We start from the raw sequence: 15,016 nt of genomic DNA, 5'->3' as shown, positions 1-15,016 counted from the left end.
ATATTCTTCCTTCCCCTTCCTTAATTTTCAGCATACTTTACTTTTTTTTGCATAAAATTCATGCAGTGTCAAAATTTTTCATGGTAAAATTTAATAAGTTTTGGTTATACACGTTCATTTATTATATATTATTCCATTATTTGTTTTTTCAATAATATAAACATATCTTGATTTTTTTGGTGGATGCATAATTTATTTTTACTACATTAAAAAAATGAGTCATATTATTTTTAACATCTGAAGGAAGAAAAAGCAATTTTCCACCTACTTTTTGGGAGTGACTTAACAAGGAGAGATGAAGAATGATATATACAACAATCATCTTTCTTCTTACTCTTATTAGCACTTGATAGTTTAAAATATTTTGTCTTATAGTTTTAAAAATGAAAATAAAAAGGTAGATGAAAGCTGGAAATATTTGTAAGTTCAGGTTAATGATCAGTTTGTAGTTATAGAATATGCTAAAAAATTTATACTCAGAGTTCTAGGATGTCAGAAAGTTGGTTATGGAAACCCTTTTTTATCTGACTAAAAATTTTTATCCTGATTCTTATATTATTAGGCTTTAACTTTTCATATAAAACAAGTTGCTCTTTCTATGAAGTTTTATGAGCGGTGTAATTTTGTACATAAAAACCATATTTGGAACAATTGACATTCATCTTTATATATAATTATTTTTATGTATTAAGTTTCTGTCATTCCAAGAGCTGAGTACATATCCCATAATAGCGTATATATACCAAAATTCCATTAACTACATATATTGGGAAAGAAAACTGAAATGATGGACATTTCAACTTTAAAATTATATTCTAAAGTAATGCTGCCCATTGGAAATATAATGCAGGTCAAAAATGAAGCCACAAATGTAATTTTATATGTTCTAGTAACCAGGTTAAAAAAAAACAAATAAATTAATTTTAATAATATGTGAGTATTATTTCTACAGATAGTAAATATAAAACATTATGAAATATTTTGCATTATTTTTATTTTTGAATCAAGTGTTCAAAATCCATTGTGTGTTTCACAGTTATAGCATATCCCAATTTGGGCTACCCACTTGTCAAGCTTCTCAATAGCTGTATGTGGCAGTGGCTACCATAATGGATAGCATAGTTTCAAAGTTGCAATAATTAAGCACTCCCTCATTTCTTTTTATTACTGCTTCCTTTCATGTATTCAATCATTTACAGAGCTGGAATCCCAAATCGGTACACATTCAAACAGCTTTTATAAAATCTTTTATCTTTTTAATGAAACTTTATAATGTTAAATTGTAAAAATTACTTGTTATTCTTTACTTGTTTACATAATGGAATCAAGTATCCATGGCTGATGAAATGGGGAAGGAAAGGTTGGATCTTCTAGTGTTTCTTCATTTTTTTACTCTGGAATGCATTTTCTCCTTGGAAAAAAAATGCAGTTACCATGGTAGATTAAAGATCATTATTCTTAGCAGACTTTCAAATGCCTCTTTTAAAGGGCCAGTGCTCTGAATATTGAGGCATAAGTCTAATGAACTTTTAGTAAAAATAAAAACATTATTTCAAATTTTTGAGAAATGTTGTGATTTAAAATGTATTCTTTAAATATTTCATATACTTATATTTTTTAGGATGTGATTTTTGTTTTCATCTTCTCACATTAGGTGTTTTTGATTTGAACATCACAGAAAAGAAATCCTCTGTGGAAGCATTTAGAAACACACCTGTACTTCTGTTTTCTGTTTTCCATCACCGATAAGTGGAATGTTCTTATTACCAACAGAGAATATGCAGAACATTTAACTCTCCCAACAACCTAGTTGTATAGATAACATTGTCTTCTTTCTATGGGCTGGGTAAATAGACTTGGAAAGGTTTGATTGAATTGTCCAGAGAGTTAACTGATAAATTTGAGCCACAAATCTCGGTGTATAATATGCTGTCATCCTGTCCCCAGATAGAGAAAGTTGTAATTAATGTAGAGAAAACATACATTTTCTTTTTTCTTTTTTTTTTTTTAGTTTTAATTTCAAGGACACATGTGCAGGATGTGCAGGTTTATAACATGGGTAAACGTGTGTTATGGGGGTTTGTTGTACAAATTATTTCATCACCCAGGCATTAAGCCTAGTATCCATTAGGTATTTTTCCTGATCTGCTCTCTCCTCTTGCCCTGCACCCTCCAATAGGCCCCAGTGTGTTTTGTTCCCCTCTATATGTCTATGTGTTCTCATCATTTAGCTTCCACTTACAAGTGAAATCATGTGTTACTGGTTTTCTGTTCCTGCGTTAGTTTGCTAAGGATAATGGCCTCCGGCTCCATTCATGAACCTGCAAAGAACATGATCTCATTCTTTCTTATGGCTGTATAGTATTCCATGGTGTATATGTACCACATTTTCTTTATCCATTCTATCATTGGTGAGCATTTTGGTTGATTCCATGTCTTTGCTATTGTGAGTAGTGCTGCAGTGAACATACATGTGCATGTGTCTTTAAAATAGAATGATTTCTTTTCCTTTGGGTATATACCCAGTAATGGAATTGCTGGGTCAAATGGTATTTCTGACTTTAGGTCTTAGGAATTGCCACACTGTCTTTCACAGTGGTTGAACTAATTTACACTCCCACCAACAGTGTATACACGATCCTTTTTCTCCACAGCCTTGCCAGTATCTGTTATTCTTTTTACTTTTTGATAATAGTCATTCTGACTGATGTGGGACGGTATCTCATTGTACCCCATTAAAAAGTGAGGAAAGGACATGAACAGACACTTTTCAAAAGAAGACATACATATGGCCAACAAGCATATGAAAAAAGCTCAACATCACTGATCATTAGAGAAATGCAAATTGAAAGCATACATTTTCACATTTGAAATAATGATCCCAAATAGCTTGGCATGAATGACTTGAATATCACAATGTTTTGTCCAGTGTTTGTTATGCACCATGCTAATGCTGATGATGCTGATTATGCTCATGTTTGAATTCTGACTTGCCATCTTATCTAAAAAGTTAAAAATGGTTAAAGCCTGACACTGCTGTCTTTTAAAGCTATGTAGAATAATTCCATATAAACTATTGGGATATGATTTTTCTTAAAATATTGCACACCTTTCTTAATAGAAACCTATTTAGAGCTCTAAATAAAACTTGATATTTTACTAAATATTGTAAAATCCTTTCTTAATGACAAAAATAACTAAAGAATGTTACGGACCCACTTGTGTTACGATGAATAAATAACACTGTTTGGTACAGCTTTCACTTTACATTATTCCTGTTTCTTTTTTAGCCCCTCGGAAACCAAGCCCTAAGGGTCTACCAAACAGAAAGGGAGTCCGAGCGGGATTTCGCTCCCAGAGCCTCAATAGAGAGCCACTTCGGAAAGATACAGATCTTGTTACAAAACGGATTCTGTCTGCAAGACTGCTAAAAATCAATGAGTTGCAGAATGAAGTATCTGAACTCCAGGTCAAGTTAGCTGAGCTGCTAAAAGAAAATAAATCTTTGAAAAGGCTTCAGTACAGACAGGAGAAAGCCCTGAATAAGTTTGAAGATGCCGAAAATGAAATCTCACAGCTCATATTTCGTCATAACAATGAGATTACAGCACTCAAAGAACGCTTAAGAAAATCTCAAGAGAAAGAACGGGCAACTGAGAAAAGGGTAAAAGATACAGAAAGTGAACTATTTAGGACAAAATTTTCCTTACAGAAACTGAAAGAGATCTCTGAAGCTAGACACCTACCTGAACGAGATGATTTGGCAAAGAAACTAGTTTCAGCAGAGTTAAAGTTAGATGACACCGAGAGAAGAATTAAGGTACAATTTCTACAGCTTCTAATTGTACTTTCTTGGGATGTTTCTCATTGGGCATTTAATATGCTCTCTTAAAATTGCTTATTGCAGTTTGGTCTTTGCTTGGAAATGAAAACTATTTTTAGTACTGTTTTGGGAAAATTTGGATTTTATATTTAAAAGATTTGGGAAAATTTAGGATTTTATATTTAAGAGGAAGATGCAAAAGATTGTGTACATTAATGAGCTACATGTTGGTTGACGGATCATAGTCATTCTGGGAAAATACTATATTTGGTTATCTGATTGTTTCTCTAAAATTGGAAATGACACTAATAGCCATAGTATATAAAACTGACCTTTTGGGGCCACTATGTAAGAAATGCCACATGAACAATGCCTTCTGTTTTTATATTTATGCACATTATTTATTAAAGATTAATTATAGTACATCTTTTTGGACATGGTATGCACCTACTCCCCAGAATGAAAAATCTGTTAAAGGGTGGGTGGGAGACCGTTGACTGACTAGTCTGAGAATACAGCAGCTCTTTTAAAAGTATTTCTTTCCTGAATGGAGAGAGGAAAAGAGTCCTATCCCATGACTTTTACACAGGGCACTCAGTTGCCACCTTCTATATATATATGTATCAAACAGAAGCCCTGAGTCAGGTTCTGTTGCTTAAAATTGACAAGCAGTTTGGAAAGCAAAGGTACGAAAAAGTACGGCAATAATGCTTGCTGTGAGCGTGAGCAAAGGAAGCTCAGAACTACAAATAAATTAGGTTTCTGCAGTATATTAATCAGATGTTTTTAATACATGGCATATTGTGGTACTTAGTCTATATAATATACCATGCCCATTATACCAGTGCCATGCCCAGGGACAGGGACTTATTAAATACGCACTGTACATCAGTGGCCAGAAAAAGCGGCTATTTTTTTCCTCCAAAATTTGCAATTATTGTCTTCTGTTTCAGTGCACAGAAGATATCCTATTATGTAGGTTCCAATAATGATCAGCTCATAGTGCAAAGCAAACAGAAACTATTTTTAAGAGCCACTTACCCATGGAGTAGGGTAGGAGTGGGGACTGAGAACAGTTACCATAAACAACAAATAACTGACATTTTAATTATTTTTAAAGGGAAGCATAAAATGTGCCACATAATGGATTTTAAAATTACGAAGAGCACAGAATGCTAATTAATAAATATGATAAATAGCTGAGTGTGTATATAAAACTACATATAGAGAGAGAACATGAAATTGCAGTGCATACACACACATATACAACTATATACTGCAGTTTTCTCTTATGTGAAGGGGATTGACAGGTGGTGGAGAGGGAGAAGAAAGAGAGAAGGAATAAGAAGTGGGACTAAGCCTGTGGTTTCTGAGTTATACGTGGAGGTAAATTATATAACTGCTCACTTGGGAGCATGAAAATCAGTCACCTATAATGTTAAGTCTTTTTAGTAGTTAACCATATAGTATCCTCATTTTTTTCATATTGGAAGTTTTTAAATTTTTATTTTGAGTTCATTGTAAATTGACATGCAGTTGTAAAAAAATATGTAGAATAACTATAATATTACAACCAGGAAATTGGTCGTGATACATAGAATTCATCAACTGCACTCAGCTTTCACTAGTTTTACATGTGTGTGTATTTAGTTCTGTGCAGTTTCATCACGTGTATAGATTCGTGTGACTACCAACGTAATCAAGATATAGACCAATTCCATCACAAGAATTCCTTGTATTTTACCATTTTACAACCACAGCTACCTCTTGCCTTCCCCTCACTAACCTATGACATCAGCGAATTTGCTCATTATTTCTCTAATTGTGTCATTTCAAGAATGTTATATAAATGGAATCACACAGTATCTAACCTTTTGACATTAGCAGATTCTGCTTATACATTCACTCAAATGGTTGCATGTATCAATAGTTCCTTTTTCCCTGAGTATTCCATGGTATGGATGTACTATGGAGTATTATGGTACATCTGTTGAAGGATATTTGGTTTGTTTCCAGTTTTGGGCTCTTGACTAATAAAACTGCTGTGACCACTTATGTGTATATTTTTGTTTGAATATACATTTTAATTTCTCTGGGATATATGCCTGAAAGTGCACTTGCTGGTTTTATGATAAATGTATGTTTGATGTTGTAAGAAACTGCCATTCCATTCTCTTTTTTTTTTTTGTATTTTTTTCTTTGTTGTTGTTTTTTCCATTCGTAACAATCATCAGAACATTCTCTTTTCTAAAGTGGTATCATTTTTTATTGCCCCGCCAGTAGTGTGTAAGTGGTCCAGTTTCTCAGCATCCTTGCCAGCATTTGGTGTTAACACTTTTTAAAGTTTTAGCCATCTTGATAGGTATGTAGCATCATCTCATTGTGGTTTTAATTTGCGTTTCCCTAATGGCTAATGATGTTGAACATCTTTTCATGTGCTTATGTGCCATCTGTAGATCTGTGCATTTCATTCATGTTTTCTGCCCATTTCCTAATTGGATTGTTTGCTTTATCTATTTTTGGAGAATTCTTTATTATAATCCAGATACAAGGTTTTTGTCAGATATGTGGTTTACAAAAGTTTTCTCCCATTCTGTAGCTTGTCATCCTTTTCACAGTGTCTTTCAGAGGAGAAATTTTTAATTTTGCTGTGGTTCAGTTTAGCAGATATATCTCTTATGGATTGTGCTTTGGTGTCCAGTCTAACACATCACCTATCCCTATTGTCTTTGCCTGTTTGTCCCAAAGATTTTCTTCTATTTTTTCATCTCCCAGCTTTATCGAGGTATAATTGACAAATAAAAATTGATTATTTTTAAGGTATACCACTTAGTGTTTTATAAAATAGTTATGATTTTATGTTTTACACTTAAGTCCATGATTCATTTTGAGTTAATTTTTATATAGAATGTGAGGTTTAGGTTGAGGTTCTTTATTGTTTCTTTGGCCTATGGATGTGTAGTTACTCCAGCACCATTTGTTAAAAAGATGTCCCTCCTTCACTGAATTGCTTTGGCACTTTTGTCAGTTGGGCATATTTTTATGGGTTTATTTCTGTAGTCTCTATTCTATTCTATTGATCTGTGTGTCTATTCCTTTGTTGTTACTATACATTCTTGATTACCTGCAGCATCCATAATAAACCTTAACATTGGAGAGACTGATTCCTCTCATGTTATACCTCATTTTAAACATTTTAACTATTTTAGCTACTCTTGATCCTCTGTCTTTCCACATAAATTTTAGAATAAGCTTGTCTACATCTACAAACATCTTCCTGGAATTTTTGTAGGAATTGCATTAAACATAGATTAGTTTGTGGAGAATTGACATCTTTACTGTGCTGAATCTTCCAATCTTGCACATAGTATGTGTCTCCATTTATTTAGGGAATCCAATTTTTTTCCTCATTATTTTGTAATTTTCAGGATACAAATCTGTATATGTTTTAGATTTATACCTCAATATTTTATTTCCTTTGGAGCAATTTTAAATGGTCTCAATTCTTACTGAATTAGAAAATTACTTTTGAACTTTTATTTTTGAATGTCAAAGCTTATTTTTGTTGTAAAAGTTATTTTCACAAGGAGTTAAGAATGTTTTATGCAAACCAAGGTATGACTTGGTTTTATAAATTTACTCCCAAGTTTTAGAAATACTGGATTTATCAGCTCTATACCTCAAAGTTGGGTTGGTACATCTAAATTGCTTCATTTTTGCTATAATTGACATTATATTGGAATCAATATTTAATATGTTATTATGAACCTACTTTTTTTTTTTTTTTTTTTTTTTGAGACAGAGTCTCACTCTGTCGTCCAGGCTGGAGTGCAGTAACATGATCTCGGCTCACTGCAACCTCCACCTCCTGGGTTCAAGCGATTCTCCTGCCTCAGCCTCCTGAGTAGCTGGGATTACAGGCACATACCACCATGCCCGGCTAATTTTTGTATTTTCAGTGGAGACGGGATTCGCTATGTTGGTCAGGCTGGCCTCGAACTCCTAATCTCAGGTGATCCACCCACCTCGGCCTCCCAAAGTACTGGGATTACAGGCGTGAGCCACCACGCCCAGCCATGAACCTACTTCTCTTAACCCAATAACCTCACATTAGCTGTTGTACTATAGTAGCTCTCTTGTTATTTGAGGGGATGGGGGGAGTGTAGCCAGCACAGCCCACCTGAGGGTAATTGTTCTCTACTTTTTAACCTACTTTTTCATACTTCCTAAATGCAGCCTCTGGTTTTTAACCCATTATGTACATCTTTCATGATCTCAGCAGTCAATCCAGAATTTGAAATATTTACTATTGAGTTTCTTACTTTACTGTAAAATTTAGCATTTGTTTTTGTGCCTCATTTTATTTTTCAAATTTTACTTCAGCCAACACTGTTGATCCTTTCTCTTCTAACTCTGGTATAGTTAAACCACTAACTGATTAAGGGAAAAAAGCAGAAGCTTGATTGTGATGTTTCATTTTGCAAATTAACTAAAACCTAAGAAAATCCTGGGTATCCCTTGAAATTACAGTAAAATCTTAGTAAAGATCTCTGTTATCGTTAAGTTCTGTGATGTTCTTTAGTAAGGATACTTGTCTATGTGGTGGTGTTTTTTTTTTCTTTTGCTGTAATTTTTTGTTTTATTTTAAGATAAAGCTAGAAATTGTGGCAAGCAGCTTTGTTTATTTGTTTATAGCTTGTCCCATTCCAGGATTTCAGGCCACAACTCATTCTTCTTGCTAGTTGCAATTCCTTCTTAAGTGGGGGTGCTGGGGGTGGGGTGAAGTGTCTTCAGGGTTATCTGTAACTAGCTGAGCTGTGACAAACTTTTCCCCAGGACATCAACCTGTAAGTTGGGTACAGGCTTATTTTGTTTGTTGATGGAAGTGACAGAATGCACAGAATCTTAGTAATTTACAAACGGAGTAGTTTAGAAATGGATAACTGGTTAGGGAGGCGAACAGCCAAAGGTATCTATGGGAACAACCACCATGGCAGTTGTCTGTCCTCCTTCAGAAATTACAGCCTATCTTGTAAGATGTGGTTTGCTCTAGTTCCAGGCCATAGACCAGGGATGGAGAAGAACTTGATGGGATTAAACTTCCTGAGCTCTGTAAAAAGGGCAGACAGTTACCTCAGTGTGTATACTTACTTACTTAGAGTTGACTTTATATCTTTATTTTGGCTTTTATATCAATAAATTTATTGAATAAAGTCCTGTCAATGTATCACCCTCAATTTAATATTTTGTCACGTGGGATACCTATTAACTTCCACAAGAATGGCACCAGGTTCAAAAGTCTGAAAAAGAGATCCAGAGCCAGCAAATGAGACATAAGATTTACTGAGGGTAATTTGCATACAGGGTAGTCCAGTGGTGGTGGGCTGGACAGTAGAACTGCTACCTCTTGCAGAAAGCATGCAGTTTATATAGCAGTTTCACTTAACCTCCACCCCCTAACAACCTCCACCTGGCAACTTCTTTTAATCCAAAACAAAGAGTCTGGATTCCCTGTATGGCCAGCATTCCACGGGACAGGCCAGGGACTCAGATGTTCCTCACAGGTAAGGAATGAATCTCTTGGGTTGGCCACTGCTTGGAACTCTGAACACACATTCAGATGTGTCTGCCATACAGGATCATTCTCAAGGTGTGCTTAAGTTTAGTTATTGCTGTCAGGTGCATCTACCATACATATACATATGCCATACAATATTTAAATAAAACCGTAACACATGTACAGCCTAACTTTTATGGAAGAAAAACATTTTTTAGTTATATAAAGTAGTGATTTTCAAACCTTTGCTCTCAAGACCGCTTTATACTCTTAAAAATTATTGACACCTTCCCCCAGCTTTTGTTTATGTATATTTAGCACATTTGAAATAAAAATTGAGAACATTAAAAAATTTATCTTAATTCACTTAGTAACAAGCAGCTCATTATGTGTTATAAGATCTTTTAACAAAAAATCTGTATTTCTCAAACCAAAAATAAATTAGGACAAGAGTGCATAATTTTATATTTTTTAATTTTTTTAATGCCTGGCTTAATAGGGGACAGCTGGGTCCTCATATCTGCTTCTGCTTCAATCTGTTGCATTATGTCGTGATTGATAAGTATGAAGAAAATTGAGCCTCACACAGATGTCTAAAGTAGTTAGAAAATGGAGGAGTATTTTGGTAGCCTTTTCAGGTAACTGGATATTCTTTTTTGGTATTATGCTAAAGCTTAACAAGTGATTTCTTAATGGTTAGTTGCAATGGAGGAATATGAAACCATATTAATGAGCTTTTTGTATCTGGATACACTGATATTCATTGGTCGCCTTTCAATGGATGTTTTACATCACACATTGGTCATTTGGAAAATACTGGTTCATTGAGTTATACAGACTTTCCAAACATGTAAATGTTTCAGTGGAGCCTTTGGGAAACCCCATTGTATACTCATGACACAATATGAGTGAAAATAGCAAATATAATCTTAGTATTATAAAATAGTTTTGACTTTGAAGACCCTCCAAAGTGTCTCAGGGACCTTTAAGGGTTTTCACATCATTCTTTATGAATCACTGACTTAACATAGGCAGTTCTTTGTTAGAAACTTCATTAGTAATTCCGCTAATATGCAGTTTCTTTTAGTGACTGCAAGACTGCACCATTTCTTAGTGGTCTAGAGACTGGCTTTAAATAGGGGGTGAAAGTAAAGGCATCAATTCCGTCCTAACTCCTTATAAGAAAGACTTACTGTTGGGGTTGTATTCCTGACCAGGGATGCAATAGCAGATCAATCATAGCTATGACCAACAGTGTGTCATAAAGCAAATATCATGAAAGGCAACTATCATAAGAAACCATAATCATGAAATGGGAAACTATCTTCCAAGCATTATGAAAAGATCAGGAATGTAATATTATGTACATAATTATTAAAAGGACTCTAGTAGTAGGGTACACATTTAGTACATATAAAAATTCAACTCTTTAAGTTGGCACAGAGTGAATTACTTTGTTAAAAAAACAAAAAGAAATAAAGACTTTCCTTTTTAAAATTTCTAAAGATTTTGGGGAATGCTTGAGTATCATCATACAGCTCAGTATCAATGGAGCTATTAAAGGAAGTTTGAATAAACTTCTTTTTCTTTTAGTAGATTTTACTATAAGAGATTGGTATTCAAATTCTCTTGACCCTACAGCTGCCCTCAAGTAGGTGTATTATAAGTGTTGCTTGTTGATTGCTTCCATGTAAACCACTTTCAAAAGTAAGAATTGAAATTCTTCCCTTTACTTATATTGTCTTCCCTTTACTCTTCCTAGTTTGTCTTCCTAGATAACAGCATCATCTTCTCTTTACTCTTCTTAGTTTATTCAGAACTGGAAGTGAACTGTCTAGTATTGGGCCAGGTAGGATCACTTTCCTTTATCTTTCCCTGCTATATTTTGCTCTAGTGGCTTGGAAGCTGCTGTGAAAGTTTTTCTGCCCTTTCACCCTTCAGAAACCCAAATCCAGAAGCCTGCCTTTGCCTCTCCTACCTGTTCTGCATTTATCTAACAAATGAAGCTAATTAGGACAGAATAATGGTCAAACCAGGTTAGCCCTGTTCTTGTCTAATTCTGAGTTTGTACAGTTCTCCTAACCTCCAGGTTGCAGTCATTTCATCTGAGAAATTAAACGGAATGATTTCTGAGGTGACATTCGGTTCTGACATCTGATGAGTCTAAATTCATACTTTCAAACCTTTCATATGCAAAAAGTGTTTTTAACATGGTAAATTATATTTATGCCCCCCAATTAAGTCCTTATTATACCTATTATTTAATGTTGGAGAAATGAAAAATTCCTATTGTTGAAAAGAATAATTGCTTAGAAGATAAAATATTCATTGAGATTCTACTAATTTTTATTGTATAATCAAAGAACTGCCTAGATTTTATTATTTATGTATATTTTTACCTTTTCTGGAGGGAGAAGATTTATGATGAAATTATGAGATTTTTGATTGAAGGGCAAAGCTTAAAACAGTTTCAGAAAATAAGCTTTGCAGTGTCCTTAGAAACTACCCATTTAGGTAGAACAACTGTTAAGGCAATTTTGTGTTAATATCTAAGATAACCTTCCCATTGAAAAAGTAATACAAGCACTAAAACAGGGCTTAAAATTCAAATAATACAAAAGGATAGACAATGAAACATCAGTTTCCCTTCTATGCTATGCTTTGCAAGCCCCTTCCAAAGAAACAGTCACTGTTAAGAAATTGTTGCTATGTGTGCAATCTCATCTATATATTAATGTCCATTTTTCATTCTCTTACCACAGATGAGAGTGTACCATACACATTGTTCAATACATTTTTTTTTCACTGAAAAGTATATTTTGGCACTTTTTACATATTATCATGTTATATACATATATTAGATATGTGTGTGTATTTTTGCACACGCACGAAAAAATCAGTCTCATGCTTTTTAAAGGCTGCATATTATTCCATTGTGTAGATATATCATAATATGATGAACCCTTTCCTTATTAATGTTAAATTTAAGTTTAGCCTAAAGCTGTCTTCTTTCATATTTTAAGTTTGGCCTAAAAGTTTCTCCATACATAGCGACCTATAATCTAACTGGATATGTAAACAGACTGTTAGATACTCTTGTACCAGTCACAGAGTTCAGCCAATCACCAGTGGCCAACTATTCAAACTATGTTCAAGTAGTGCAGACACCAAGCTGTAACCAGCCCACCTGTTTCTTTACCTCACTTCTGTTTTCTGTATGTCACTTCCCTTTTTCTGTCCATAAGTGTTACCTGACCATCTGGCAGCCTTGGAGTCACTCTGAACTTATTCTGGTTCTAGTTGCTGCCCAGTTTGTGAATTGGCTCAAATAAACTCTGCTAATGTGTCTAAAGTTATTCTTTTAACATTAATATATATGTTGGCTTTTGTTTTGAGGTAGTATAAAAGATGCAAAACATTAAACATAAGTTTTTATATGTGTATGTTAGCATACTAATGGAAAAAGCCTGGAAGAGGAAGTCCCGGGGTCAGTAGAGCATTATAAAATCATTTTTGGCTATTTGTTAATATCAGGACTCTAAAGAGTGGTACTGGATAATAGTTGTTCTTGAATCAAAGTTAAATTCTTCATTTTGGGAGGATTAAATTGGCCTTTCTTGTGGTTATTATCATTCCAGGAAATTCTAGAGCATTTACATTTTTTGTTTCTCATCCCCTAGGCATTTACATTTTTATGAAAGCATCTTTAATATGGAAACATTGATGGACTTTGCTTAGTTGAGTTACAAGTTATTGGCTTAGAATTCAAGGTCAAATTTTAAAAATTTTAGCTTATATTTTAATTAGACTATTAATTAGACTGTTAATACCTACCCTTTAACCTATTAGGTTCCAAGTGGAACTTTATACACACACACACACACACACACACACACACACACAAGTTTCAAATTCTGGTTATACACCATTCCAGCTTTATGATGTGTGATACACCACTTAAATTATTTGAACCTTAGTTTCCAGTCTGTAAAAGTTTGCGGGTGATCATAAACAGGGTTAGGGGTAAAGTTCATAATGAGTCTGGCTCAGTGCTTGGTACTTACTGGACACGTAATGTATGAGTGGAAAAAGAGAAATATACTAAAAGTACATTAATTAAAGGTAAATACATTAAAGCATGGTAGCATTCTTGAGTTTGAAAGGCCCGTGGAAATAATTTAGTGCAGTGGTTTTCAATTTGAGCTCAGTGGACTTCAAGAGTTCTACTGTTTTTTTTTAAAAAGGTTTGAAACTACTGATTTGGTCTATTGGTTTTTCAAATTTTGGCAGTTCTTTTTTTTTACTTTTTTTATTTTTATTTATTTTTTTTTTGATTTATTTATTTATTATTATTATTATTATACTTTAGGTTTTATGGTACATGTGCGCAATGTGCAGGTAAGTTACATATGTATACCTGTGCCATGCTGGTGCGCTGCACCCACTAACTCGTCATCTAGCATTAGGTATATCTCCCAATGCTATCCCTCCCCCCTCCCCCCACCCCACAACAGTCCCCGAAGTGTGATGTTCCCCTTCCTGTGTCCATGTTTTCTCATTGTTCAATTCCCACCTATGAGTGAGAATATGCGATGTTTGGTTTTTTGTTCTTGCGATAGTTTACTGAGAATGATGATTTCCAATTTCATCCATGTCCCTACAAAGGACATGAACTCATCATTTTTGATGGCTGCATAGTATTCCATGGTGTATATGTGCCACATTTTCTTAATCCAGTCTATCATTGTTGGACATTTGGGTTGGTTCCAAGTCTTTGCTATTGTGAATAATGCCGCAATAAACATACGTGTGCATGTGTCTTTATAGCAGCATGATTTATGGTCCTTTGGATATATACCCAGTAATGGGATGGCTGGGTCAAATGGAATTTCTAGTTCTAGATCCCTGAGGAATCGCCACACTGACTTCCACAAGGGTTGAACTAGTTTACAGTCCCACCAACAGTCTAAAAGTGTTCCTATTTCTCCACATCCTCTCCAGCACCTGTTGTTTCCTGACTTTTTAATGATTGCCATTCTAACTGGTGTGAGATGGTATCTCATTGTGGTTTTGATTTGCATTTCTCTGATGGCCAGTGATGGTGAGCATTTTTTCATGTGTTTTTTGGCTGCATAAATGTCTTCTTTTGAGAAGTGTCTGTTCATGTTCTTCGCCCACTTTTTGATGGGGCTGTTTGTTTTTTTTCTTGTAAATTTGTTGGAGTTCATTGTAGAGTCTGGATATTAGCCCTTTGTCAGATGAGTAGGTTGTGAAAATTTTCTCCCATTCTGTAGGTTGCCTGTTCACTCTGATGGTAGTTTCTTTTGCTGTGCAGAAGCTCTTTAGTTTAATTAGATCCCATTTGTCAATTTTGGCTTTTGTGGCCATTGCTTTTGGTGTTTTAGACATGAAGTCCTTGCCCGTGCCTATGTCCTGAATGGTGATGCCTAGGTTTTCTTCTAGGGTTTTTATGGTTTTAGGTCTAACATTTAAGTCTTTAATCCATCTTGAATTGATTTTTGTATAAGGTGTAAGGAAGGGATCCAGTTTCAGCTTTCTACATATGGCTAGCCAGTTTTCCCAGCACCATTTATTAAATAGGGAATCCTTTCCCCATTGCTTGTTTTTCTCAGGTT

General features: G+C 34.5%; 1 protein-coding gene across 2 annotated transcripts in view; it reads left to right on the top strand.

The window, feature by feature from the left end:
* The window catches only part of LCA5 (lebercilin LCA5), a 58,239-nt gene that overhangs the window by 20,294 nt on the left and 22,929 nt on the right, over positions 1-15,016 (top strand). For both annotated transcript variants that reach the window (XM_024248673.3, XM_024248672.3), the window contains exon 3: positions 3,291-3,820. In XM_024248673.3, coding sequence (XP_024104441.3) covers positions 3,291-3,820 — 530 coding nt within the window. The remainder of the gene's footprint in view (positions 1-3,290; positions 3,821-15,016) is intronic.

This window comes from Pongo abelii, chromosome 5 (genome assembly GCF_028885655.2).
Source record: "Pongo abelii isolate AG06213 chromosome 5, NHGRI_mPonAbe1-v2.0_pri, whole genome shotgun sequence".
NCBI lineage: Eukaryota > Metazoa > Chordata > Mammalia > Primates > Hominidae > Pongo > Pongo abelii.
Note: the sequence above shows the minus strand (reverse complement) of the source record. Positions and strands in the feature narration are given on the sequence as shown.